The sequence below is a fragment of the Magallana gigas genome, chromosome 9 (assembly GCF_963853765.1).
Source record: "Magallana gigas chromosome 9, xbMagGiga1.1, whole genome shotgun sequence".
Classification (NCBI taxonomy): domain Eukaryota; kingdom Metazoa; phylum Mollusca; class Bivalvia; order Ostreida; family Ostreidae; genus Magallana; species Magallana gigas.
This window is the reverse complement of record NC_088861.1, coordinates 13135316-13159760: the sequence shown is the minus strand read 5'-3', so window position 1 is coordinate 13159760 and position 24445 is coordinate 13135316. Positions and strand designations below refer to the sequence as shown.

The window sequence follows — 24445 nt, the reverse complement described above, 5'->3', positions numbered from 1 at the left end:
TGCTTTGAAACGCCCCCTCTAGCTTATAAGGTTTTCATACACGGCTAATAAAATGTGATGTCTACGGGGATTTTGTATTGCAACAGACCCGGATGATAACGTTGAAAAATAGTGCGAGGTATTCCGAGTGACTTCCGAAAGGAGACAAGATGACAACATTCCCCATTATAAATCTCCGTATAAAATCAGTTTTCATTCCTATTAATTTTTACGAATGAAAAATGATAACGTCTGAATGAAATTATTTTGGATATTTTCCTTTTCATCGATTTCAATTTCACTTCTTTCACAGGTATGTATATTTTTATTAAAAATCGTCCAAATGTGCTGCATGAATATCTTGGGACAGACTACAGTCAACCCGCGTTCCTGGGCATCGCGTTCTGATAAGTTCTTTCCATCAAATCTCAGTACGTATTAAATTATTCCATTTTAGTTATTAGCTTTAATTATTAACCAGAGATGTCTGATCGCAGGTATCTGCCCGCGATGCATGATCAACACGTCCTACACTTTTAGCCATTATAATCTTAGTTACCACGTTCTGAAAAGTTCTATCCCATATTTTCACCAGAGGTCATGCTTCGCAAACGTATGAGTTTTATCTATCAAAACTAAAATCGCACACTTAAAAATTAATTGCCTTATTCTATTTATTCAACATTTGTCAAATCTTAACTTCTATGTATACTCCACGAAAGTTCTCAATAAATGTATTCACACTTTCCGTAATCGTTCAGTATTATTTCATTGCAAGTATATATTTTGATGCAAACTCCCACTGACTTGGATCCACCAAAGCGTGTCCACCACCACCTTATTCTCAGTTTTTCTATTCCAGGCTGGTTTCTTGAAAACGAAAGAAGGTTTTACAATAATAACTTATCAGGTAAAATTCAATTATAGTTTACGGACATAATATCACACGTGTTCAAATACCAAAAGTGTAAGTAGTTAACTGGTGCAGGGATTTATTAGTTTGTTGGCAAAATGTCTTAATATATAAGTATAGATCGGGAGGGCTAATATCTGACTGCCATTTCCCTAAAACATTGAAAACAATTTGATATCAATCCTGACACTGTAACAATAGTTTTTCTATGGATTTTCAAATTGCTACGACTTACTTAAATTACCACAACAATAGCTTATAGTAAACATGTTACATCGTTTATGAGATGGCAAAATCATCACCATACATGTCTGTTTGAACCTATAAAGCACCATCAAATAGGTATTGATATTTACTGGTATGGTCAGATTACCGCCTGACAAAGTCTATATGATTTATATGTCTTAAATAAGTCTTTTCACCAAAGAAAATCGTCCATTACAATACATGTTATCCATTAGGATCCATATATTTCGTCTAATTTTATTCACTGTGAAAAGATATATGTCAAAGTATATGTTATGTCCAGAAAGTATTCTTATGATAGTTATATATGTAATAGTGTGACTTATTTTTATTTTTAGTTTCATACAGCATTAAGATATTTTGATTCACATCTCATTCATTCACTCATTTTTTCAATCTCTCACTCTTTTCGCTGCACTGCAATACTAACTGTGTGTTATGTGTTATTAAATCTAAACACCCTATTTAAAATAATGGTTCAGTCAAAATATATAGAGTAGAGAAATTGTTTTGGAATTTTCCATTCTAAAAAGGTGTTTTTGTTATCCTACGCTTTGATTGGTCAGTGTTGGTCACTGCTGACAGTGGCGGGAGTATTTCTTTTGTTATCTGGTTTTGTAACTAATTCTGCAAGGCTTGGTAAAGAGTGAAGGCGGGTGTGACTTGTCAACTTTATGACTTACGACAATTTCTACTCTTAGACCTGTAAGTAATTGCTAAAGTATAAGTTTAAGATATAAATAAATAATAAATTAATCTGTTTAACCAGTATGAATGTGGAGAATGAATGTTTTTAATCAAGTATAGGTGTGCAACTTTGTAATGAAATATCATAAAAAGCAACAATTGAATGTTTTATTCATTAAATTTCTCAATATGTAAATTTAAAGTAAATTTATGATATTAATTGTATATAGGTCATATACTGAGTATTGTGATCGATTCATGATATGAAATCCAGTAAATAAGAACTGCACTCAGTTCCATAAATTGGTAACAATATGTTTCCGTAATTGCTGTAAATAGTTTTATTGATATTTATTACCGTATATATTTCTTATCATTTGGAAATATTGTTTAAATATAAAATATCAAATTATCGGTCTTTGCTGATAATATAAATAAGTGACCTAAGTAAATATATGTTATATGTGAATGTCTGTGCAATGTTTGTGTTTGTATTGTCTTTGTTGTGTGCTGATATGTTTTATGTATGTGTTGTTCTAGGATGATTTCCTGCAATTATCATATTCCTACAATTTATTAAAAAAGGAATCGAACCATATAAAATCGACTTGTTGATATTATGTCATCTGCATCAAAACCCGGTTACATATAAACTAAGCTTTTCTATTAACAACAATTTCACGCAGCACTGATTGCATATGCTTAAATTACTAAGAAATATGTCATTAGAAACGAACTACAAATATGATTGTCATTTAAATCAAAACTCGCATACAACTTTTTTCCAATATACTATTATTATAACTCTAGTGACCTATGTGTTACGACACACAAGTGCATTTAGAGTCATCACGTGTCTATCGCAAGGGCATACCCCCGTTTGACATTAAATTATTTTGCATGTATAATTTAAATGTGATCTCCTTCACCCAAAAATCACTTCTGCTTTATTGAAATCGAGTTAATTACAGCGCCATATCCACGTCATTTTTCATAAACGAATAAGGCAAATCCGGAAAATAAAACAAAGCAGCAGCATTTTTCAGTTACATCAAAACCTTCTCGATCAATGTGTAAAATATCAAAAGTAGCCATGCAGGTTATGCCCTTGCGAAATTGCGTCGAAGATGATATACATGTATTTTCCTTAACTCAACCCCCTTTTCAAACGCAATGCCGATCTAGATTTCGGCTAAGGGAAATAACTCTGTAGATATAGTGTTGCAGGAAGTTTGAATTACGTTACGAGCATTTTGCGATATTTTCCGTGGGCTGTTGCTCGAGGCAAAATTGTAACTTATGTATAAATTATTTGTATACATTTATAAATTTCAAGTGACAGCGTGGGTCAGTAATTCATCAACAGAGAAAACATGAGAGATAACTACGACATGCATTACCTCTTTATATTCAGCGACAATCAACAAGCCCATGCATTTTATACATTCAATTAATTTATTTTAGACCTGCTTTGCCAATTAATTCAATAAATGACGAGTGAAACATATTTTAATCACATTCTTCCTCAACATTGCTGTTTATTTTTTAGAAAGTATTCTTCAACATGGCTGTTTATTTTTATTAGAAAGTACAATCACAAAATCCTGAGACCCCCGCCCCCTCCCAAAAAACAAATACAACAACAATACATGAACAATTTTTGAGTGTTGATCACAACAACAAATATATAGATTTTTTAACATTTATTATTCATTTTTCAAGGGAAATATTGAAGAAATACATCATCGGTAAAAAAAAAAAACTGTTAACAAATAATCATGGTTTTAATAAATAAATATTTGCATTTTAAGATTAATTTTGACTGTTTAAGTTTTGAATATCATTGATAATATTTAAAAAATAAAAACAAGAGTTGCAAAATCTTTAGCTCAGATTCAATGTAAAAATATAAAGAATAGGTTTGTACATTTATAATAAATACATATAAGGATGTTAATATTTCTGTTTTGAGGTTTTAAATGCACATACTTGCTTTTCTCGTACAAAATCATGCCAATGGTCTCCACTTAAGAAAGCTGGGTAACAGGCAGATGAGGAACAGGGGGAGGTAGAACTAGCCAATTCACCGATGCAGATGGTCTTACGCATACGCCTACAAAGTTTAACATAACTTCAAGCACACTCATTATAAATTTTACCACTTGCACTTACAACAGTATAAAAAGTAAACAATGTGAAATGACAAAAAATGAATTTTTACACTCGGGAATCTTTTTTGATAAAAGACAACCCTATGAGCAAATTATTAGCCTCTGATGTTTACTCAAAGTTCTTGTAAACAATACTGAACACAAAAAATGCCAAGATGGACATACAATTACAAAGAAGAATCGTTGGAAATGCCACTTACAATTACATAGAAGAATAATTGAAAATGTATCACTTTGGCATATACCTGTACATGTATTATGTGTTTTTTCTTCCTAAATTCTGATTTCTTTATCTATTAATTTCTAATAACATTACAGATTTTCTTGCGGCAATTAACATATGTTCTCAATATACTGAAGAAAATCAAGAGTTAACTTAATACTCCAAGATGACTCGGGTATAAATGTTTACAATAACAGAAAGTACCCCCCCCCCCCTCCCCCGCCAAAAAAAATTATCATCAAGGGATAATGCTGAGCAATCAATGTTTGTGATATAGAGTATACTCTCATGATCACAGCACGTTTAATTACATTTCAGGTAGATTGGAAACACACAAATACATGTAGGGTAGACAGCCATCCACAGAAAATATATGTATTAGGCACTGTATTTTTAAATCTTACCAAAAACATGTTAAGCGCATTTGGATAAATTCAACTCATGTGCTGAAAGCAGTTGATTGTAATGAGACACTGGTGCATACAGCACATGGAATCAAACACCATGACACGAATAGACCGCCCCGTTCACCTCTTCTACACAACACAAGCAGTATAGGATTCTACAAATGAAGTACATGCATCAGCTACGGCGTAATAAAAATCATCAAATTACCACCTATTTAGACTTGAACTCAAATTCTATGCAGCGACACAAGTAATAGTTGATCAGTATGTAGTCTTTGAGGCTGGCGATCAGTTAATAAAGGTGTGAAAGACAAAAATAGTACCACATATTTTGAAACCTCAAAGCTATAACTCTTTTTATTTCTATGTTATGTATTCCAATTTAAACAAATAAAGTCAAAATTTTACAATGCATTACATAAAGGTTTTGAATCTGCAGTTTCAACGGAATGTTTTGATTTACCCTTGTCATTGACAGCAAGGTGTATTTGCTTGATGCGAGTTGAATGAAGGTGATGACAATCTAGTTGTAGCTATTAACCATATAATGCTACTTAACAGGGATATTTGTATTGCTTTGAAAAATGTTTTAATTATCTGCAAGAACAGTCAACGTGCCTGACAAGCAATTTCATTTAAAAATTGTTCTGATAAATTAAACATGTTAAAAAAAACTGATCATGTTGATATAGTCAAAGACAGGTCAGCGAAATAGTACAAAATTAGAGATATTAATTCTCACTGCAACCTATACATATTGTATCATCTTTTAATTTTAGACTATAATGGTATATATACTGGTAAAATAACTAATTATGACACACTGTTATATTGAAATTAATTTAATTTTTAATAAATATTAAGGTTCCTTAATTTCGATGTAAACAAGCTGCGCAGTGACATCTTTATTTGAAACCACATGGATCAGCAATCAAAAAAGATACTTTTGTGCAGTTTGTCAGAGTAAAAATTATTTCTTTTAATTGATTGGTACAACATGCAAATAACAAAACATCATGTGTTTATGTCATGTAATTACAAACAATCTTACACAGTTGCACTACTTGTTATCTACAGTTGTTACATGTATAGTATCACTGATTAAAAAAAATCAATGTGGAAGGTTATGTATTCATGTAAAATCTAATGTCTAATGGGTAAAAGCTGATAAATCGCAATCGCCATTTTTTTTGGGGGGGGGGGGGGGTCCAAGACGTTTTTAACAAGTGGGATTTGAATTATATGCTCCTAAAATATTCTTTAAATTAATATATTATAAGCAAATAAAGAATTGACATCGGTGAAAGAAAATGAAATGTAGGTGCGTTGTGTAAGTAAATAAAACTTTATTATTATTTACAAGATGTGGTCGTAGGAACACATCTCCATCCGTACATCATTTTGTAATTACGGCACACACTACTGCGTTTACGTTTCTTATCATACTGTTTGGGTTAATTTATGGAATGATTTGTACAATACTTACCATATCTCCTGCATACTTCGACATCCACACGCATTATATCAATCCACAACATCTCGGCGCACCTGTTTACACCCAAGCTTGCCATCTTCCTAGCAGCTAAAAATAGTCGACGCGTCACGGATCGATACAAGCGTCGGAAGCAATTAATGTTTTCATTGAAAACAAGTAAAAAATGATCATTATTACACAGTGAGGGGTTTGATATTTGATTTAACTCTCTTTAACAAGAAATCAAATCCATAAAGTAATCAATAACCATTTATACATGTATATGTTATTTAGATTAGATAGCATATCTAATGAATATTCATGAGTTCAAAGTTTATCAAAATAAACCCTGCCTCCAAATTCCAGCATTAACAGTGCTGCGCAGTAAGATTGTCTTCTACTTTTGAAAAATGAAATCATTCTTAAGGGCTTTCGTACTGGAATCGAGGATTTTTATCTACTTGTACTTCGATTTTGATTCATGTAAATCACGTTCAACTTGTATTACAAGAAACTTTTAGGTTGAAAACTGCTTTAATTAAATCAAGAACATCACTCAATATCATATCAAACATACAGAATGATCCATCAATTCTAATACAATGTATTATGTTATATAATTAGGGTGTCTAAATTTTACTTCCAACCATATACAACCATTCTTACTGTACTCTAATTTTTATGCTTCCAATCAACCTGCAAGGAGTCATAAATGATATTATTTTGGATAACATTGCTTGCATTTCTTTCTTACTTTTGCTGCTATTTTTGATGATAGCCGGTACGTAACAATCTATTGTCCTCGTTGCTCGTGGTTGTTCATTTTACTCATTATTTGTTTTTGTACCAATAAACCAGTGTGATGCAGAATTGATATCTAAATTCCAAGCAGTTTCTGCAAAGTTTTACATCGGCTACAATTTTTATAGCAAGGATAGATAACAGATTAAGGGGATCGAGTTTCCAAATGTAGTTACATGACTGCTTTAGTCTTTTAATTAGTTATGAAATTTTGCACAGTCAACAACAATATGATACAATTTTATATGATGCATTTTTCATTTCATACTGTTGCCAAAGGAAATTAAAATGAAAGCTAATTCAATAATACATTTCTAAATACACACAATTGTGACATGTTGTAATGGTATCAGAACTGATGTATCACCCTGTCTAAGCATATTGAATAAATACATTCAGAAATTCGCTAAATCAAATCTACGCTTGAGATGTTGAAAACTGTAAACCAACTTTTATTCCTGACGACTTTATTTCGCGATTTACTTCCCATAAACTGGTTCGCAGCAACTAATGTTCGCGACCAAGCTCTATCAAGACCCGTGTTATAACAACCATCGACAAAGACTGGTTCGCTGCGATAAATACTCGCAACGGCGAAGCTTTTTCGAACCTCGCGAAAAATTCTTAGACGCGAAAAAAATTAGTTTACAGTAATCAATATCTGCCGAATAAAGCACAATTTTAATAAAACACGTTCACAGTAATACTTAAGTTTTGTCAAATTTAGTTAAACATTTAACCATTCAAATCAAAACATCCCCAGCCAATACTTGATTCCGTGTATGTTCCTTTATCCACACCGCACAGAATTTCTCAATCATTAGAATGTGTTTTTCGTGACATTTTCTTCTTTCTTTCCCAAAGTGTATATATAATTTTTTGTGAATTCTCCTCCTTGTTTGTTGCTTGCAAAATACCCCTTAATTGATCGATAATCACTGAGAAAACTGGCACGTTTCCAATAAATCCCTTAATTCAGCCATTCGACATCCAGCTATGTGATTAAGTGGAATACAAATTGTCTTTTCAGCTGAACTTTCATGCCTACAGAACAGTGTCTATTTTTGTTTAGATCGTAATCTGCATTCTGCGTGATCACGGGCAAAGCATATTAACACAAACTTTTTTTAAACGGTAATCTTGACAGAGTTTATTCTGTGCGACTGTCCACTTTTTTCCTAAAGACAAGAGCTCAAAGATTCACTGATATATACCGTATCATTATAAAGTTAAGTAGTGGTAACCCTTAATATTGCTGTTTCAATTTGTCTGAGGTCAGCTTTTATTGTCTTCGCATAACGTTTGAAGTGCTCATTGAATTTAATGAATGATGTCAATCTGGGATGAAACATTGTTGCACATGGATACATTGATAAACTAAAACTGTTGACACCATGCACTAATAGCAAAAGAGAGCATAAGTTCAATTATATGTTACAACACTTTGAGTGTTTTATTTAAGTATAAGTGATCATCTTTATTTCTCCACTCTTTTTTCCAGCCACAAACAATGTGTTATTGGTATCGACACAGAAACTGAATGGACAATCCGATTTGTCAACCGCAATGTAACGGAGAAAATGTCCATCTTGATCTAAAAAGTGGATTCTCTTATTGTGACTGTCCGCAGTCAAAATTTGACTGTGGCTGTCTGTGGCGATGCCGTCTGGTTTAAGTGACGTTTTAAAAGCAGAGGGAGAGCCTGTGTATCTAAAACGAAGACAACCAGTCTGATTGACAACTACTACAGAACGAGATCCCATGTCTGCCACGCAGATATCAAGATTTTTATTCTCACTGACATACTTTGTGTTGCTGCTTTTGGAATACAGAGGCACGCCGTTGTCATCAAATTGAGCTGTAAGGCTTTCTTCGAAGCTGTCCGTATAGCGGATAACTTTAGATTGTTTCTTGTCATTGCTGGTCATGATCACCAATAGGCCATCAAGGGAAGTACTGCAAACACTGCAAGGTGTCCATCCATGCAATGTGATAACTTCTTTTATGGTTTTTTTCTTCATCCTGTTGATGGTTTTAGAGTCTGGGTCTGAATACACCAGATAGCCTTTCTTTGTTGTTGTTATATCCCCCACATTATACCCAGATTTGGTTTTAATTGACTTCAAAAGTTCTCCGTTTAGATTGTGTAATTTCATGATTTTGCCCCAGGTTGTCCAGACTTCGCTATTGCTACAGCATTCTACACTGCTGAGGCAGCCCTTTTTCCCAGTTGCTACAGTTTTGATAATTTCTGGTTTGTGGGCTGAAGGGTTTGTCATGATGAAACCATCTTTATCCTGCGTGACAGCTGAAAAAGTAAGAAAACCAAAATTTTGGTGTAAATCGTTTTCATTTATCATATTCGGGACAAATTTGAGAAGTGGAATGATCTTCCTAGATGGCATTCTGTTGAACTTTGAATTCTTCGATTCGTATTCAGAGGCAATAAATTCATTACTGGTGTCAAGCATTTGGTTTAGTTCAAGAATGCGCCGTTCTAATTTAGACATTTTCTTAGCAATACTAATTTCCTGTTTTTCTAAGGTCGAAATGTGTTTTGATTTCCCTTCAATAATACACGATTTTTCCTTTTCAACAACAGCTTTCATTTTTTTCAACAATGTGTCTCCATATTTTGATACGGCAGCATCAAGTCTTTCATAATGTTTTTTAACGGCGGTTTTTTCTCCTTGCAAATCCAGCGCTAATTTTTGGTAGAAGGGAAATATTTTTTCCTTCAATTCTTTTAAATCCTTTTTAACTTTTTCCCTTTTGCCTTTTCCCAGATCATCTGATATCTTATGCCCTCTATGTTTGTCCGATGGAACGCATGTATGACAGAGAGGAATATCACAGTCTTCACAGTAAAATTGACATTCCTTTTTAGCATGTTCCTTGCATTCCGGGTATTTAGTGGCATCATATTTTTCCAGGTACGGCACAACTTTGTGGGGTTTGGATGAATTATAAGTGTGTTTGTCAACACAGTTACTGCAGAGACTTACGCAACAAGGGATACAATAGCTTGTGACAGAAGACCTACTGCAAAGATTGCAAAGTATGGCGTATTGGGCACTGCGGGTTGGGTGCAACACTTTTGGTTTTGTTGATGCACTATCTACCAATTAATCAAAAAAATGTGTAAGACAAATAAAATTATTTTATGTTTGCCGTTACAGTGGGTTAAAATATTTTTAAAAAAATTATACATTTGATGTACTTATTTTTTGAGTCAACGGGAAATGAAGATATTTCATTCATTTTTATTGCATGCACTGATCAGCATTTTAATAAATAGAATCCTTGTCAGGTTGAATCTTAAGTTTCAATTCCTAATTCATGATATATGACATTGTTTGTCTATTAGATTAAATTCCAACCAAAGCAAAAATCAGACAGATTTATTTTTAAAATTCATTTTTCAGTAATGGTTCTTGATTAATATTCAAGTTTGTTGTATGGTTTGTATGGTCTTACCTTTGTTATCGCTATCTGATGATGATTCATCTTTTTCTTCGTCAGATTCACTTACATCCCAAAAATCATCTTCATCAGGATATAATTCCTCCTCCTCCTCTTCAGGGTATTGTTCTTCAGCTGTCTCTGAATCGCTGTTTTCTGAATCCGACATTTCTTTAGTTCTTTCTGAATGCTTATTTAAACTTCCGGTTTTATGGTTTCCAATAACTACATATCAAACGTCAGCACATAGTTACCTGTGTCGAATGAAAAGAGTGTCAAGTTGCAACTGCTTTCACACATTCAGAGTTTGTTTTTTTTTAAATCAATATGCCTTCTACTTCGTTCTGTTTAGATAATCAATAACTACGACATGCATTTCCTCTTTATATTCAGCGACAATCAACAAGCCCATGCATTTTTTCATTCAATTATTTCATTTTTGACCTGCTTTGCCAATTAATTCAATAAATGATGAGTGAAACATATTTTAATCACATTCTTCCTCAACATTGCTGTTTATTTTTTAGAAAGTATTCTTCAACATGGCTGTTTATTTTTATTAGAAGGTACAATCACAAAATCCTGAGACCCCCGCCCCCCCCCCCCCCTCCCAAAAAACAAATACAACAACAATACATGAACAATTATTGAGTGTTGATCACAACGACAAATATATAGATTTTCCAACATTTATTATTCATTTTTCAAAGGAAGTATTGAAGAAATACATCATAGGTAAAAAAAAAACTGTTAACAAATAAATCATGGTTTTGATAAATAAATATTTGCATTTTAAGATTAATTTTGACTGTTTACGTTTTGAATATCATTGATAATATTTAAAAAATAAAAACAAGAGTTGCAAAATATTTAGCTCAGATTCAATGTAAAAATATAAAGAATAAGTTTGTACATTTATAATAAATACATATGAGGATGTTAATACTTCTGTTTTGAGGTTTTAAATGCACATACTTGCTTTTCTCGTACAAAATCATGCCAATGATCTCAACATAGGAAATGCTGGGTAACAGGCAGATGAGGAACAGGGGAAGGTAGAACCAGCCAATTCACCGATGCAGATGGTCTCACGCATACGCCTACGAAGTTTAACATATCTTCAAGCACACTCATTATAAATTTTAGAACTTGCACTTGCAACAGTATAAAGACTAAGTTTCAAAGGAATATTTTGACTGACCCTTGTTATTGACAGCAAGGTGTACTTGCATGATACGAGTTGAATGAAGGTGATGACAATCTAGTTGTAGCTATTAACAATATAATGCTACTTAACAGGGATATTTGTATTGCTTTGAAAAATGTTTTAGTTTTCTGCAAGGAAGGTCAACGTGCCTGAAAAGCAATTTCATTTAAAAATTGTTCTGATAAATTAAACATGTTAAAAAAACTGATCATGTTGATATAGTTAAAGACAGGTCAGCGAAATAGAACAAAATTAGAGATATTAATTCTCACTGCAACCTATACATATTGTATCATCTTTTTATGATAGACCGTAATGTTATATAAATACTGGTAACATAACTAATTATGACACATTGTTATATTGAAATTAATTTAATTTTTAATAAATATTTAGGTTCCTTAATTTCGATGTAAACAAGCTTAGCAGTGACATCTTTATTTGAACCAAATGGATCAGCAATCAGAAAAGATACTTTAGTGCAGTTTGTCAGATTAACATTATTTCTCTTAATCAATTGGTACAACATGCAAATAACAAAACATTGATCATGTGTTGATGTCATGTAATTACAAACAATCTTACACAGTTGCACTACTTGTTATCTACAGCCGTTACATGTATAGTATCGCTGATTAAAAAAAATAAATGTGGAAGGTTATGTATTCATGTAAAATCTAATGACTAATGGGTAAAAGCTGATAAATCGCCATTTTTTTTTGGGGGGGGGGGGGTCAAAGACGTTTTTAACAAGTGAGATTCGTACTGTTTGCGTTAATTTATGGAATGATTTGTCCAATACTTACAATATCTCTTGCATACTTCGACATCTACACGCATAGTATCAATCCACAGCATCTCGGCGCACCTGTTTACACCCATGCACAAGAAATCAAAACATTATAGTAATCAATTACCATTTAAATATGTATATGTTATTTAGGTTAGATAGCATATCTAATGAATATTCATGAGTTCAAAGTTTATCAAAATAAACCCGGCTTCCAAATTCCAGTATTAATAGTGCTGCGCAGTTAGATTGTCTTCTACTTTTGAAAAATGAAATCATTCTTAAGGGCTTTGATACTGGAATCGAGGATTTTTATCTACTTGTACTTCGATTTTGATTCATGTAAATCACGTTCAACTTGTATTACAAGAAACTTTTAGGTTGAAAACTGCTTTAATTAAATCAAGAACATCACTCAATATCATATCAAACATACAGAATGATCCATCAATTCTAATACAATGTATTATGTTATAAAATTAGGGTGTCTAATTTTTACTTCCAACCATATACAACCATTCTTCCTGTTCTCTAATTTTTATGCTTCCAATCAACCTGCAAGAGGTCATACATGATATCATTTTGGATAACATTGCTTGCGTTTCTTTCTTACTTTTGCTGCTTTTTTAGATGATAGCCGGTACGTAACAATTTATTGTCCTTGTTGCTCGTGGTTGTTCGTTTTACTCATTATTTGTTTTTGTACCAATAAACCAGTGTGATGCAGAATTGATATCTAAATTCCAAGCAGTTTCTGCAAAGTTTTACATCGGCTACAATTTTTACAGCAAGGATAGATAACAGATTAAGGGGATCGAGTTTCCAAATGTAGTTACATGACTGCTTTAGTCTTTTAATTAGTTATGAAATTTTGCACAGTCAACAACAATATGATACAATTTTATACAGCTGTATGATGCATTTTTCATTTCATACTGTTGCCAAAGGAAATTAAAATGAAAGCTAATTCAATAATACATTTCTAAATACACAAAATTGTGACATGTTGTAATGGTATCAGAACTGATGTATCACCCTGTCTAAGCATATTGAATAAATACATTCAGAAATTCGCTAAATCAAATCTACGCTTGAGATGTTGAAAACTGTAAACCAACTTTTATTCTTGACGTCTTTATTTTGCGATTTACTTCCCATAAACTGGTTCGCAGCAACTAATGTTCGCGACCAAGCTCATGCATCTATCTATCGTGTTATAACAATTATAACAACCATACGACAAAGACTGGTTCGCTGCGATAAATATTCGCAACGGCGAAGCTTTTGCGAACTCTTGGACGCAAAAAATATTAGTTTACAGTAATCAATATCTGCCAAATATAGCACAAATTTAACAAAACACGTTCACAGTAATATTTAAGTTTTGTCAAATTTAGTTTAACATTTAACCATTCCAATCAAAACATCCCCAGCCAATACTTGATTCCGTGTATGTTCCTTTATCCACACCGCACATAATTTCTCAATCATAAGAATGTGTTTTTTCGTGACTTGTTCTTCTTTCTTTCTCAAAGTGTATATATAATTTTTTGTGAATTCTCCCCATTGTCTGTTAATTTCAAAATACTCCTTAATTGATCGATAATCACTGAGAAAACTGGCACGTTTCTAATAATTCCCTTAATTCAGCCATTTGCCATTCAGCTATGTGATTAAGTGGAATAAAAATTGTCTTTTCAGCTGAACGTTCATGCCTACAGAACAGTGTCTATTTTTGTTTAGATCGTAATCTGCATTCTGCGTGATCACGGGCAAAGCATATTAACACAAACTTTTTTTAAACGGTAATTTTGACAGAGTTTATTCTGTGCAACTGTCCACTTTTTTCCTAAAGACAAGAGCTCAAAGATTCACTGATATATACCGTATCATTATAAAGTTAAGTAGTGGTAACCCTTAATATTGCTGTATCAATTTGTCAGAGGTCAGCTTTTATTGTCTTCGCATAACGTTTGAAGTGCTCATTGAATTTAATGAATGATGTCAATCTGGGATGAAACATTGTTGCACATGGATACATTGATAAACTAAAACTGTTGACACCATGCACTAATAGCAAAAGAGAGCATAAGTTCAATTATATGTTACAACAGTTTGAGTGTTTTATTTAAGTATAAGTGATCATCTTTATTTCTCCACTCTTTTTTCCAGCCACAAACAATGTGTTATTGGTATCGACACAGAAACTGAATGGACAATCCGATTTGTCAACCGCAAGGTAACGGAGAAAATGTCCATCTTGATCTAAAAAGTGGATTCTCTTATTGTGACTGTCCGCAGTCAAAATTTGACTGTGGCTGTCTGTGGCGATGCCGTCTGGTTTAAGTGACGTTTTAAAAGCAGCGGGAGAGCCTGTGTATCTAAAACGAAGACAACCAGTCTGATTGACAACTACTACAGAACGAGATCCCATGTCTGCCACGCAGATATCAAGATTTTTATTCTCACTGACATACTTTGTGTTGCTGCTTTTGGAATACAGAGGCACGTCGTTGTCATCAAATTGAGCTGTAAGGCTTTCTTCGAAGCTGTCAGTATAGCGAATAACTTTTGATTGTTTCTTGTCATTGCTGGTCATGATCACCAATAGGCCATCAAGAGAAGTACTGCAAACACTGCAAGGTGTCCATCCATGCAATGTGATAACTTCTTTTATGGTTTTTTTCTTCATCCTGTTGATGGTTTTAGAGTCTGGGTCTGAATACACCAGATAGCCTTTCTTTGTTGTTGTTATATCCCCCACATTATACCCAGATTTGGTTTTAATTGACTTCAAAAGTTCTCCGTTTAGATTGTGTAATTTCATGATTTTGCCCCAGGTTGTCCAGACTTCGCTATTGCTACAGCATTCTACACTGCTGAGGCAGCCCTTTTTCCCAGTTGCTATAGTTTTGATAATTTCTGGTTTGTGGGCTGAAGGGTTTGTCATGATGAAACCATCTTTATCCTGCGTGACAGCTGAAAAAGTAAGAAAACCAAAATTTTGGTGTAAATCGTTTTCATTTATCATATTCGGGACAAATTTGAGAAGTGGAATGATCTTCCTAGATGGCATTCTGTTGAACTTTGAATTCTTCGATTCGTATTCAGAGGCAATAAATTCATTACTGGTGTCAAGCATTTGGTTTAGTTCAAGAATGCGCCGTTCTAATTTAGACATTTTCTTAGCAATACTAATTTCCTGTTTTTCTAAGGTCGAAATGTGTTTTGATTTCCCTTCAATAATACACGATTTTTCCTTTTCAACAACAGCTTTCATTTTTTTCAACAATTTGTCTCCATATTTTGATACGGCAGCATCAAGTCTTTCATAATGTTTTTTAACGGCGGTTTTTTCTCCTTGTAAATCCAGCGCTAATTTTTGGTAGAAGGGATATATTTTTTCCTTCAATTCTTTCAAATCCTTTTTAACTTTTTCCCTTTTGCCTTTTCCCAGATCATCTGATATCTTATGCCCTCTATGTTTGTCCGATGGAACGCATGTATGACAGAGAGGAATATCACAGTCTTCACAGTAAAATTGACATTCCTTTTTAGCATGTTCCTTGCATTCCGGGTATTTAGTGGCATCATTTTTTTCCAGGTACGGCACAACTTTGTGGGGTTTGGATGAATTATAAGTGTGTTTGTCAACACAGTTACTGCAGAGACTTACGCAACAAGGGATACAATAGCTTGTGACAGAAGACCTACTGCAAAGATTGCAAAGTATGGCGTATTGGGCACTGCGGGTTGGGTGCAACTCTTTTGGTTTTGTTGATGCACTATCTACCAATTAATCAAAAAAATGTGTAAGACAAATAAAATTATTTTATGTTTGCCGTTACAGTGGGCTAAAATATTTCAAAAAAAATTATACATTTGATGTACTTATTTTTTGAGTCAACGGGAAATGAAGATATTTCATTCATTTTTATTGCATGCACTGATCAGCATTTTAATAAATAGAATCCTTGTCAGGTTGAATCTTAAGTTTCAATTCCTAATTCATGATCTATGACATTGTTTGTCTATTAGATTAAATTCCAACCAAAGCAAAAATCAGACAGATTTATTTTTTAAACTCATTTTTCAGTAATGGTTCTTGATTAATATTCAAGTTTGTTGTATGGTTTGTATGGTCTTACCTTTGTTATCGCTATCTGATGATGATTCATCTTTTTCTTCGTCAGATTCACTTACATCCCAAAAATCATCTTCATCAGGATATAATTCCTCCTCCTCCTCTTCAGGGTATTGTTCTTCAGCTGTCTCTGAATCGCTGTTTTCTGAATCCGACATTTCTTTAGTTCTTTCTGAATGCTTATTTAAACTTCCGGTTTTATGGTTTCCAATAACTACATATCAAACGTCAGCACATAGTTACCTGTGTCGAATGAAAAGAGTGTCAAGTTGCAACTGCTTTCACACATTCAGAGTTTTGTTGTTTTTTTAAATCAATATGCCTTCTACTTCGTTCTGTTTAGATAATCAATAACTACGACATGCATTTCCTCTTTATATTCAGCGACAATCAACAAGCCCATGCATTTTTTCATTCAATTATTTCATTTTTGACCTGCTTTGCCAATTAATTCAATAAATGATGAGTGAAACATATTTTAATCACATTCTTCCTCAACATTGCTGTTTATTTTTTAGAAAGTATTCTTCAACATGGCTGTTTATTTTTATTAGAAGGTACAATCACAAAATCCTGAGACCCCCGCCCCCCCCCCCCTCCCAAAAAACAAAAAAAAACAACAATACATGAACAATTATTGAGTGTTGATCACAACAACAAATATATAGATTTTCCAACATTTATTATTCGTTTTTCAAAGGAAGTATTGAAGAAATACATCATAGGTAAAAAAAAACTGTTAACAAATAAATCATGGTTTTAATAAATAAATATTTGCATTTTAAGATTAATTTTGACTGTTTACGTTTTGAATATCATTGATAATATTTAAAAAATAAAAACAAGAGTTGCAAAATATTTAGCTCAGATTCAATGTAAAAATATAAAGAATAGGTTTGTACATTTATAATAAATACATATGAGGATGTTAATATTTCTGTTTTGAGGTTTTAAATGCACATACTTGCTTTTCTCGTACAAAATCATGCCAATGATCTCAACATAGGAAATGCTGGGTAACAGGCAGATGAGGAACAGGGGAAGGTAGAACCAGCCAATTCACCGATGCAGATGGTCTCACGCATACGCCTACGAAGTTTAACATATCTTCAAGCACACTCATTATAGATTTTAGCACTTGCACTTGCAACAGTATAAAGACTAAGTTTCAAAGGAATATTTTGACTGACCCTTGTCATTGACAGCAAGGTGTACTTGCATGATGCGAGTTGAATGAAGGTGATGACAATCTAGTTGTAGCTATTAACAATATAATGCTACTTAACAGGGATATTTGTATTGCTTTGAAAAATGTTTTAATTATCTGCAAGGAAGGTCAACGTGCCTGACAAGCAATTTCATTTAAAAATTGTTCTGATAAATTAAACATGTTTAAAAAACTGATCATGTTGATATAGTTAAAGACAGGTCAGCGAAATAGAACAAAATTAGACACATTAATTCTCACTGCAACCTATACATATTGTATCATCTTTTTATTATAAACCGTAATGTTATATATACTGGTAACATACCTAATTATGACACACTGTTATATTGAAATTAATTTAATTTTTAATAAATATTAAGGTTCCTTAATTTCGATGTAAACAAGCTGCGCAGTGACATCTTTATTTGAAACCACATGGATCAGCAATCAAAAAAGATACTTTTGTGCAGTTTGTCAGAGTAAAAATTATTTCTTTTAATTGATTGGTACAACATGCAAATAACAAAACATCATGTGTTGATGTCATGTAATTACAAACAATCTTACACAGTTGCACTACTTGTTATCTACAGTTGTTACATGTATAGTATCGCTGATTAAAAAAAATCAATGTGGAAGGTTAGGTATTCATGTAAAATCTAATGTCTAATGGGTAAAAGCTGATAAATCGCAATCGCCATTTTTTTTTTTTGGGGGGGGGGAGGTCCAAGACGTTTTTAACAAGTGGGATTTGAATTATATGCTCCTAAAATATTCTTTAAAATAATAAATTATATGCAAATAAAGAATTGACATATAATCATCGGTGAAACAAAATGAAATGTAGGTGCGTTGTGTAAGTAAATAAAACTTTATTATTATTTACAAGATGTGGTCGTAGGAACACATCTCCATCCGTACATCATTTTGTAATTACGGCACACACTACTGCGTTTACGTTTCTTATCATACTGTTTGCGTTAATTTATGGAATGATTTGTCCAATACTTACCATATCTCCTGCATACTTCGACATCTACACGCATTGTATCAATCCACAACATCTCGGCGCACCTATTTACACCCATGCTTGCCATCTTCCTAGCAGCTAAAAATAGTCGACGCGTCACGGATTGATACAAGCGTCGGAAGCAATTAATGTTTTCATTGAAAATAAGTAAATAATGATCATTATTACACAGTGAGGGGTTTGATATTTGATTTAACTCTCTTGAACAAGAAATCAAATCCATAAAGTAATCAATTACCATTTATACATGTATATGTTATTTAGGTTATTAAATAGCATATCTAATGAATATTCATGCGTTCAAAGTTTATCAAAATAAACCCTGCCTCCAAATTCCAGCATTAACAGTGCTGCGCAGTTAGATTGTCTTCTACTTTTGAAAAATGAAATCTTTCTTAAGGGCTTTGATACTGGAATCGAGGATTTTTATCTACTTGTACTTCGATTTTGATTCATGTAAATCACGTTCAACTTGTATTACAAGAAACTTTTAGGTTGAAAACTGCTTTAATTAAATCAAGAACATCACTCAGTATCATATCAAACATACAGAATAATCCATCAATTCTGATACAATGTATTATGTTATATAATTAGGGTGTCTAATTTTTACTTCCAACCATATACAACCATTCTTACTGTTCTCTAATTTTTATGCTTCCAATCAACCTGCAAGGAGTCATAAATGATATTATTTTGGATATATTTGCTTGCATTTCTTTCTTACTTTTGCTGCTTTTTTAGATGATAGCCGGTACGTAACAATCTATTGTCCTTGTTGCTCGTGGTTGTTCATTTTACTCATTATTTGTCTTTGTACCAATAAACCAGTGTGATGCAGAATTGAAATCTAAATTCCAAGCAGTTTCTGCAAAGTTTTACATCGGCTACAATTTTTATAGCAAGGATAGATAACAGATTAAGGGGATCAAGTTTCCAAATGTAGTTACATGACTGCTGTAGTCTTTTAATTAGATATGAAATTTTGCACAGTCAACAACAATATGATACAATTTTTTATGATGCATTTTTCATTTCATACTGTTGCCAAAGGAAATTAAAATGAAAGCTAATTAGGGTCTTCCGTTTCCAACGGAAGACCCTATTGTTTTTGTTAGGTTTCTTTTTCTCTATTTTTCACTATTATTATTCTTTTTTTTCTTAACATTTTTCTTAAAACTCAAATATCTCAAATATGCTTCAATGGATTTTTATGAAAATTTCAAGGATAATACAAAATATCAAGGTCTTTTATCATGTACATTTTTGTCGATGACGTCACTTCCGGTCGGCCGTTATATTTGTTTTTCTTTTTGTAAAAAGTGATCTTGTCCTCCCTTTTTCGCAAAAACCATTAAAGATAGAAAATTGAAAGTTTCAGGAATAATAGATTTTTGAATTTCTAGGGCCGATCAGGTAAAACTACAATCGTCCGTCACTTCCGGTCCGCTCAAACAGCATTTTTGGAAAATTGTGTTTTAAAATTTTTTTAAATCAAATAATCTACAATTTTTTTTCCATCAGAATATGTTTTAAAGTTATCAAATTTTAATATGAACAGGTCGTCCGTCACTTCCGGTCGTCACCGGAAGTGATACTAAAATTTCAATTTTTGGAACTTTAAAGCATATGCGTTTTGTTGACATTTTTGTACTGAATACAAAACTGAAAACCGTTTTAAAATCGGACAACGCATTGTAGATATATTGAAGTTTAAAAATGATGTTTTCCGGAAATCTGCATTTCGCAGTGTCGATTGAGAAATTAGTTTAAAAGGAAGTTAATATGATAGTAAATCGTACCAAATGTCAACAGTTTAATTGAACCCTATCAATTCAAAATCAAACGAAAGACCCACTTGTTGCTTGCAACAAGGTGCTTTCAGGTAATTCAGGCATTCTCGAGAAATTAAGCGTCAAAATTTTGAAGTGAGAGTCTGTGTAGCTCAGTCGATAGAGTCGTGGACATGGCCCAGGTGACCCGGGTTCAATCCCCGATTGCCGCAATTTTTTTTTTTACTATTTTTCGCTTAGATCTACGATTTTATCTTTGAAGTGATAAGTTTAATCTAATCTTTTCAAAAATCGGACGGAAGACCCACTCGTTGCTCGCAACGAGATCGTGTCTAGTTCAATAATACATTTCTAAATACACAAAATTGTGACATGTTGTAATGGTATCAGAATTGATGTATCACCCTGTCTAAGCATATTGAATAAATACATTCAGAAATTCGCTAAATCAAATCTACGCTTGAGATGTTGAAAACTGTAAACCAACTTTTATTCCTGACGATTTTATTTCGCAATTTACTTCCCATAAACTGGTTCGCAGCAACTGATGTTCGCGACCAAGCTCTATCAAGACCCGTGTTATAACAATCATTCGACAAAGGCCGGTTCGCTGCGATAAATATTCGCAACGGCGAAGCTTTTGCGAACCTCGCGAAAAATTCTTGGACGCGAAAAAAGTTTGTTTACAGTAATCAATATCTGCCGAATAAAGCACACGTTAAATGAAACACGTTCACAGTAATATTTAAGTTTTGTCAAATTTAGTTAAACATTTAACCATTCCAATCAAAACATCCACAGCCAATACTTGATTCCGTGTATGTTCTTTATCCACACCGCACAGAATTTCTCAATCATTAGAATGTGTTTTTTCATGACTTGTTCTTCTTTCTTTCTCAAAGTGTATATATAATTTTTTGTGAATTATCCCCATTGTCTGTTACTTGCAAAATACCCCATGATCGATAATCACAGAGAAAACTGGCACGTTTCCAATAATTCCCTTAATTCAGCCATTTGGCATTCAGCTATGTGATTAAGTGGAATAAAAATTGTCTTTTCAGCTGAACTTTCATGCCTACAGAACAGTGTCTTTTTTTGTTTTGATCGGAATCTGCATTCTGCGTGATCACGGGCAAAGCATATTAACACAAATTTTTTTAAATGGTAATCTTGATAGAGTTTATTCTGTGCGACTGTCCACTTATTTCCTAAAGACAAAGAGCTCAAAGATTCACTGATATACACCGTATTATTATAAAGTTAAGTAGTGGTAACCCTTAATATTGCTGTAACAATTTGTCAGAGGTCAGCTTTCATTGTCTTCGCATAACGTTTGAAGCACATTGAATTTAATGAATGATGTCAATCTGGGATGAAATCATTGTTGCCATGGATATATTGATAAACTAAAACTGTTGACACCATGCACTAATAGCAAAAGATAGCATTAGTTCAATTATATCTTACAAAACTTTGAGTGTTTTATTTAAGTATAAGTGATCATCTTTATTTCTCCACTCTTTTTTCCAGCCACAAACAATGTGTTATTGGTATCGACACATAAACTGAATGGACAATCCGATTTGTCAACTGCAATATAACGGAGAAAATGTCCATCTTGATCTAAAATGTGGATTCTCTTATTGTGACTGTCCGCAGTCAAAATTTGACTGTGGCTGTCTGTGGCGATGCCGTCTGGTTTAAGTGACGTTTTAATAGCAGAGGGAGAGCCTGTGTATCTAAAACGAAGACGACCGGTTTGATTGACAACTACTACTGCAAGAGAACCCCTGTCTGCCACGCAGATATCAAGGTTTTTATTCTCACTGACATACTTTTTGCTGCTTTTGGAATACAGAGGCACGCCTTTGTTATCAAATTGAGCTGTTAGGCTTTCTTCGAAGCTGTCCGTATAGCGAATAACTTTAGATTGTTTCTTATCATTGCTGATCATGGTTACCAATAGGCCATCAAGGGAAGTACTACAAACACTGCAAGGTGTCCATCCATGCAATGTGATAACTTCTTTTATGGTTTTTTTCTTCATCCTGTTGATGGTTTTTGAGTCTGGATCAGAATACACCAGATAGCCTTTCTTTGTCGTTGTTATATCCCCCACATTATACCCAGACTTGGTTTTCATTGACTTCAGAAGTTCTCCGTTCAGTTTGTGTAATTTCATGATTTTGCCCCAGGTTGTCCAGACTTCGCTATTGCTACAGCATTCTACACTGCTGAGGCAGCCCTTTTTCCCAGTTGCTACGGTTTTGATAATTTCTGGTTTGTGGGCTGAAGGGTTTGTCATGATAAAACCATTTTTATCCTGCGTGACAGCTGAAAAAGTAAGAAAACCAAAATTTTGGTGTAAATCGTTTTCATTTATCATTTTCGGGACAAATTTGAGAAGTGGAATGATCTTCCTAGATGGCATTCTGTTGAACTTTGAATTCTTTGATTCGTATTCAGAGGCGATAAATTCATTACTGGTGTCAAGCAATTGTTTCAGTTCAAGAATGCGCCGTTCTAATTTAGACATTTTCTTAGCAATACTTTTTTCCTGTTTTTCTAAGGTCGAAATGTGTTTTGATTTCCCTTCAATAATACACGATTTTTCCTTTTCAACAACAGCTTTCATTTTTTTCAACAAAATGTCCCCATATTTTGATACGGCAGCATCAAGTCTTTCATAATGTTTTTTAACGGCGGTTTTTTCTCCTTGTAAATCCAGCGCTATTTTTTGGTAGAAGGGGAATATTTTTTCCTTCAGTTCTTTCAAATCCTTTTTAACTTTTTCCCTTTTGCCTTTTCCCAGATCGTCTGATATTTTATGCCCTCTATGTTTTGCTGATGAAACGCATGTATGACAGAGAGGAATGTCACAGTCTCCACAGTAAAATTGACATTCCTTTTTAGCATGTTCCTTGCATTCCGGGTATTTAGTGGCAGCATGTTTTTCCTGGTACGGCACAACTTTGTGGGGTTTGGATGAATTATAAGTGTGTTTGTCAACACAGTTACTGCAGACACTTACGCAACAAGGGATACAATAGCTTGTGACAGAAGACCTACTGCAAAGATTGCAAAGTATGGCGTATTGGGCACTGCGGGTTGGTTGCAACACTTTTGGTTTTGTTGATGCACTATCTACCAATTAATCAAAAAGATGTGTAAGGCAAATAAAATTATTTTTTGTTTGCCGTTACAGTGGACTAAAATATTTTTAAAAAATTGTACATTTGATGTACTTATTTTTGAGTCAACGGGAAATGAAGATATTTCATTCATTATTATTGCATGCATTGATCAGCATTTTGATAAATAGAATCCTTGTCAGGTTGAATCTTAAGTTTCGATTCCTAATTCATGATCTATGGCATTGTCTATTAGATTAAATTCCAACCAAAGCAAAAATCAGACAGATTTATTTTTAAATCTCATTTTTCAGCAATGGTTCTTGATTAATATTCAAGTTTGTTGTATGGTTTGTATGGTCTTACCTTTGTTATCGCTATCTGATGATAATTCATCGTTTTCTTCGTCGGATTCACTTACATCCCAAAAATCATCATCAGAATATAATTCCTCCTCCTCCTCCTCCTCCTCTTCAGGGTATTGTTCTTCAGCCGTCTCTGAATCGCTGTTTTCTGAATCCGACATTTCTTTAGTTCTATCTGAATGTTTATTTAAACTTCCAGTTTTATGGTTTCCAATAACTACATATCAAACGTCAGCACATAGTTACCTGTGTCGAATGAAAAGAGTGCTACATGTATCAAGTTGCAACTGCTTTCACACATTCAGAGGTTTTTAAAAAAATCAATATGCCTTCTACTTTGTTCTGTTTAGATAATCATTTTATCTTCTTTTCCTTTAGATTTCATTGTTAGTTTGCTTGCTTTTTACCA

The 24445-nt window shown here is 33.3% G+C and overlaps 3 protein-coding genes and 1 long non-coding RNA gene across 4 annotated transcripts; all 4 read right to left on the bottom strand.

Annotated features, from left to right (window-relative positions):
* Positions 1-569: 569 nt before the first annotated feature.
* On the bottom strand, positions 570-6208 carry LOC136271849 (uncharacterized). Its single transcript, XR_010709843.1, has 4 exons — positions 6113-6208; positions 4624-4781; positions 3815-3938; positions 570-849 (listed from the first exon to the last, which is right to left on the bottom strand). It is a non-coding gene; the product is annotated as an uncharacterized lncRNA (long non-coding RNA).
* Positions 6209-6729: 521 nt separating this feature from the next.
* Positions 6730-10600, bottom strand: LOC136271128 (E3 ubiquitin-protein ligase TRIM71-like). Its single transcript, XM_066070455.1, has 2 exons — positions 10379-10600; positions 6730-10019 (listed from the first exon to the last, which is right to left on the bottom strand). Exons 1-2 carry the CDS (start codon positions 10530-10532, stop codon positions 8359-8361), a joined length of 1815 nt encoding a protein of 604 aa, XP_065926527.1. The 5' UTR covers positions 10533-10600; the 3' UTR covers positions 6730-8358.
* Positions 10601-13284: 2684 nt separating this feature from the next.
* Positions 13285-16662, bottom strand: LOC136271461 (E3 ubiquitin-protein ligase TRIM71-like). The gene is made up of 2 exons (XM_066071523.1): positions 16509-16662; positions 13285-16149 (listed from the first exon to the last, which is right to left on the bottom strand). The coding sequence occupies exons 1-2, from the start codon at positions 16660-16662 to the stop codon at positions 14489-14491; spliced, it is 1815 nt and encodes a 604-aa protein (XP_065927595.1). The 3' UTR covers positions 13285-14488.
* Positions 16663-20910: 4248 nt separating this feature from the next.
* Positions 20911-24235, bottom strand: LOC136271741 (tripartite motif-containing protein 2-like). The gene is made up of 2 exons (XM_066072169.1): positions 24038-24235; positions 20911-23684 (listed from the first exon to the last, which is right to left on the bottom strand). Exons 1-2 carry the CDS (start codon positions 24195-24197, stop codon positions 22027-22029), a joined length of 1818 nt encoding a protein of 605 aa, XP_065928241.1. The 5' UTR covers positions 24198-24235; the 3' UTR covers positions 20911-22026.
* Positions 24236-24445: the final 210 nt, after the last annotated feature.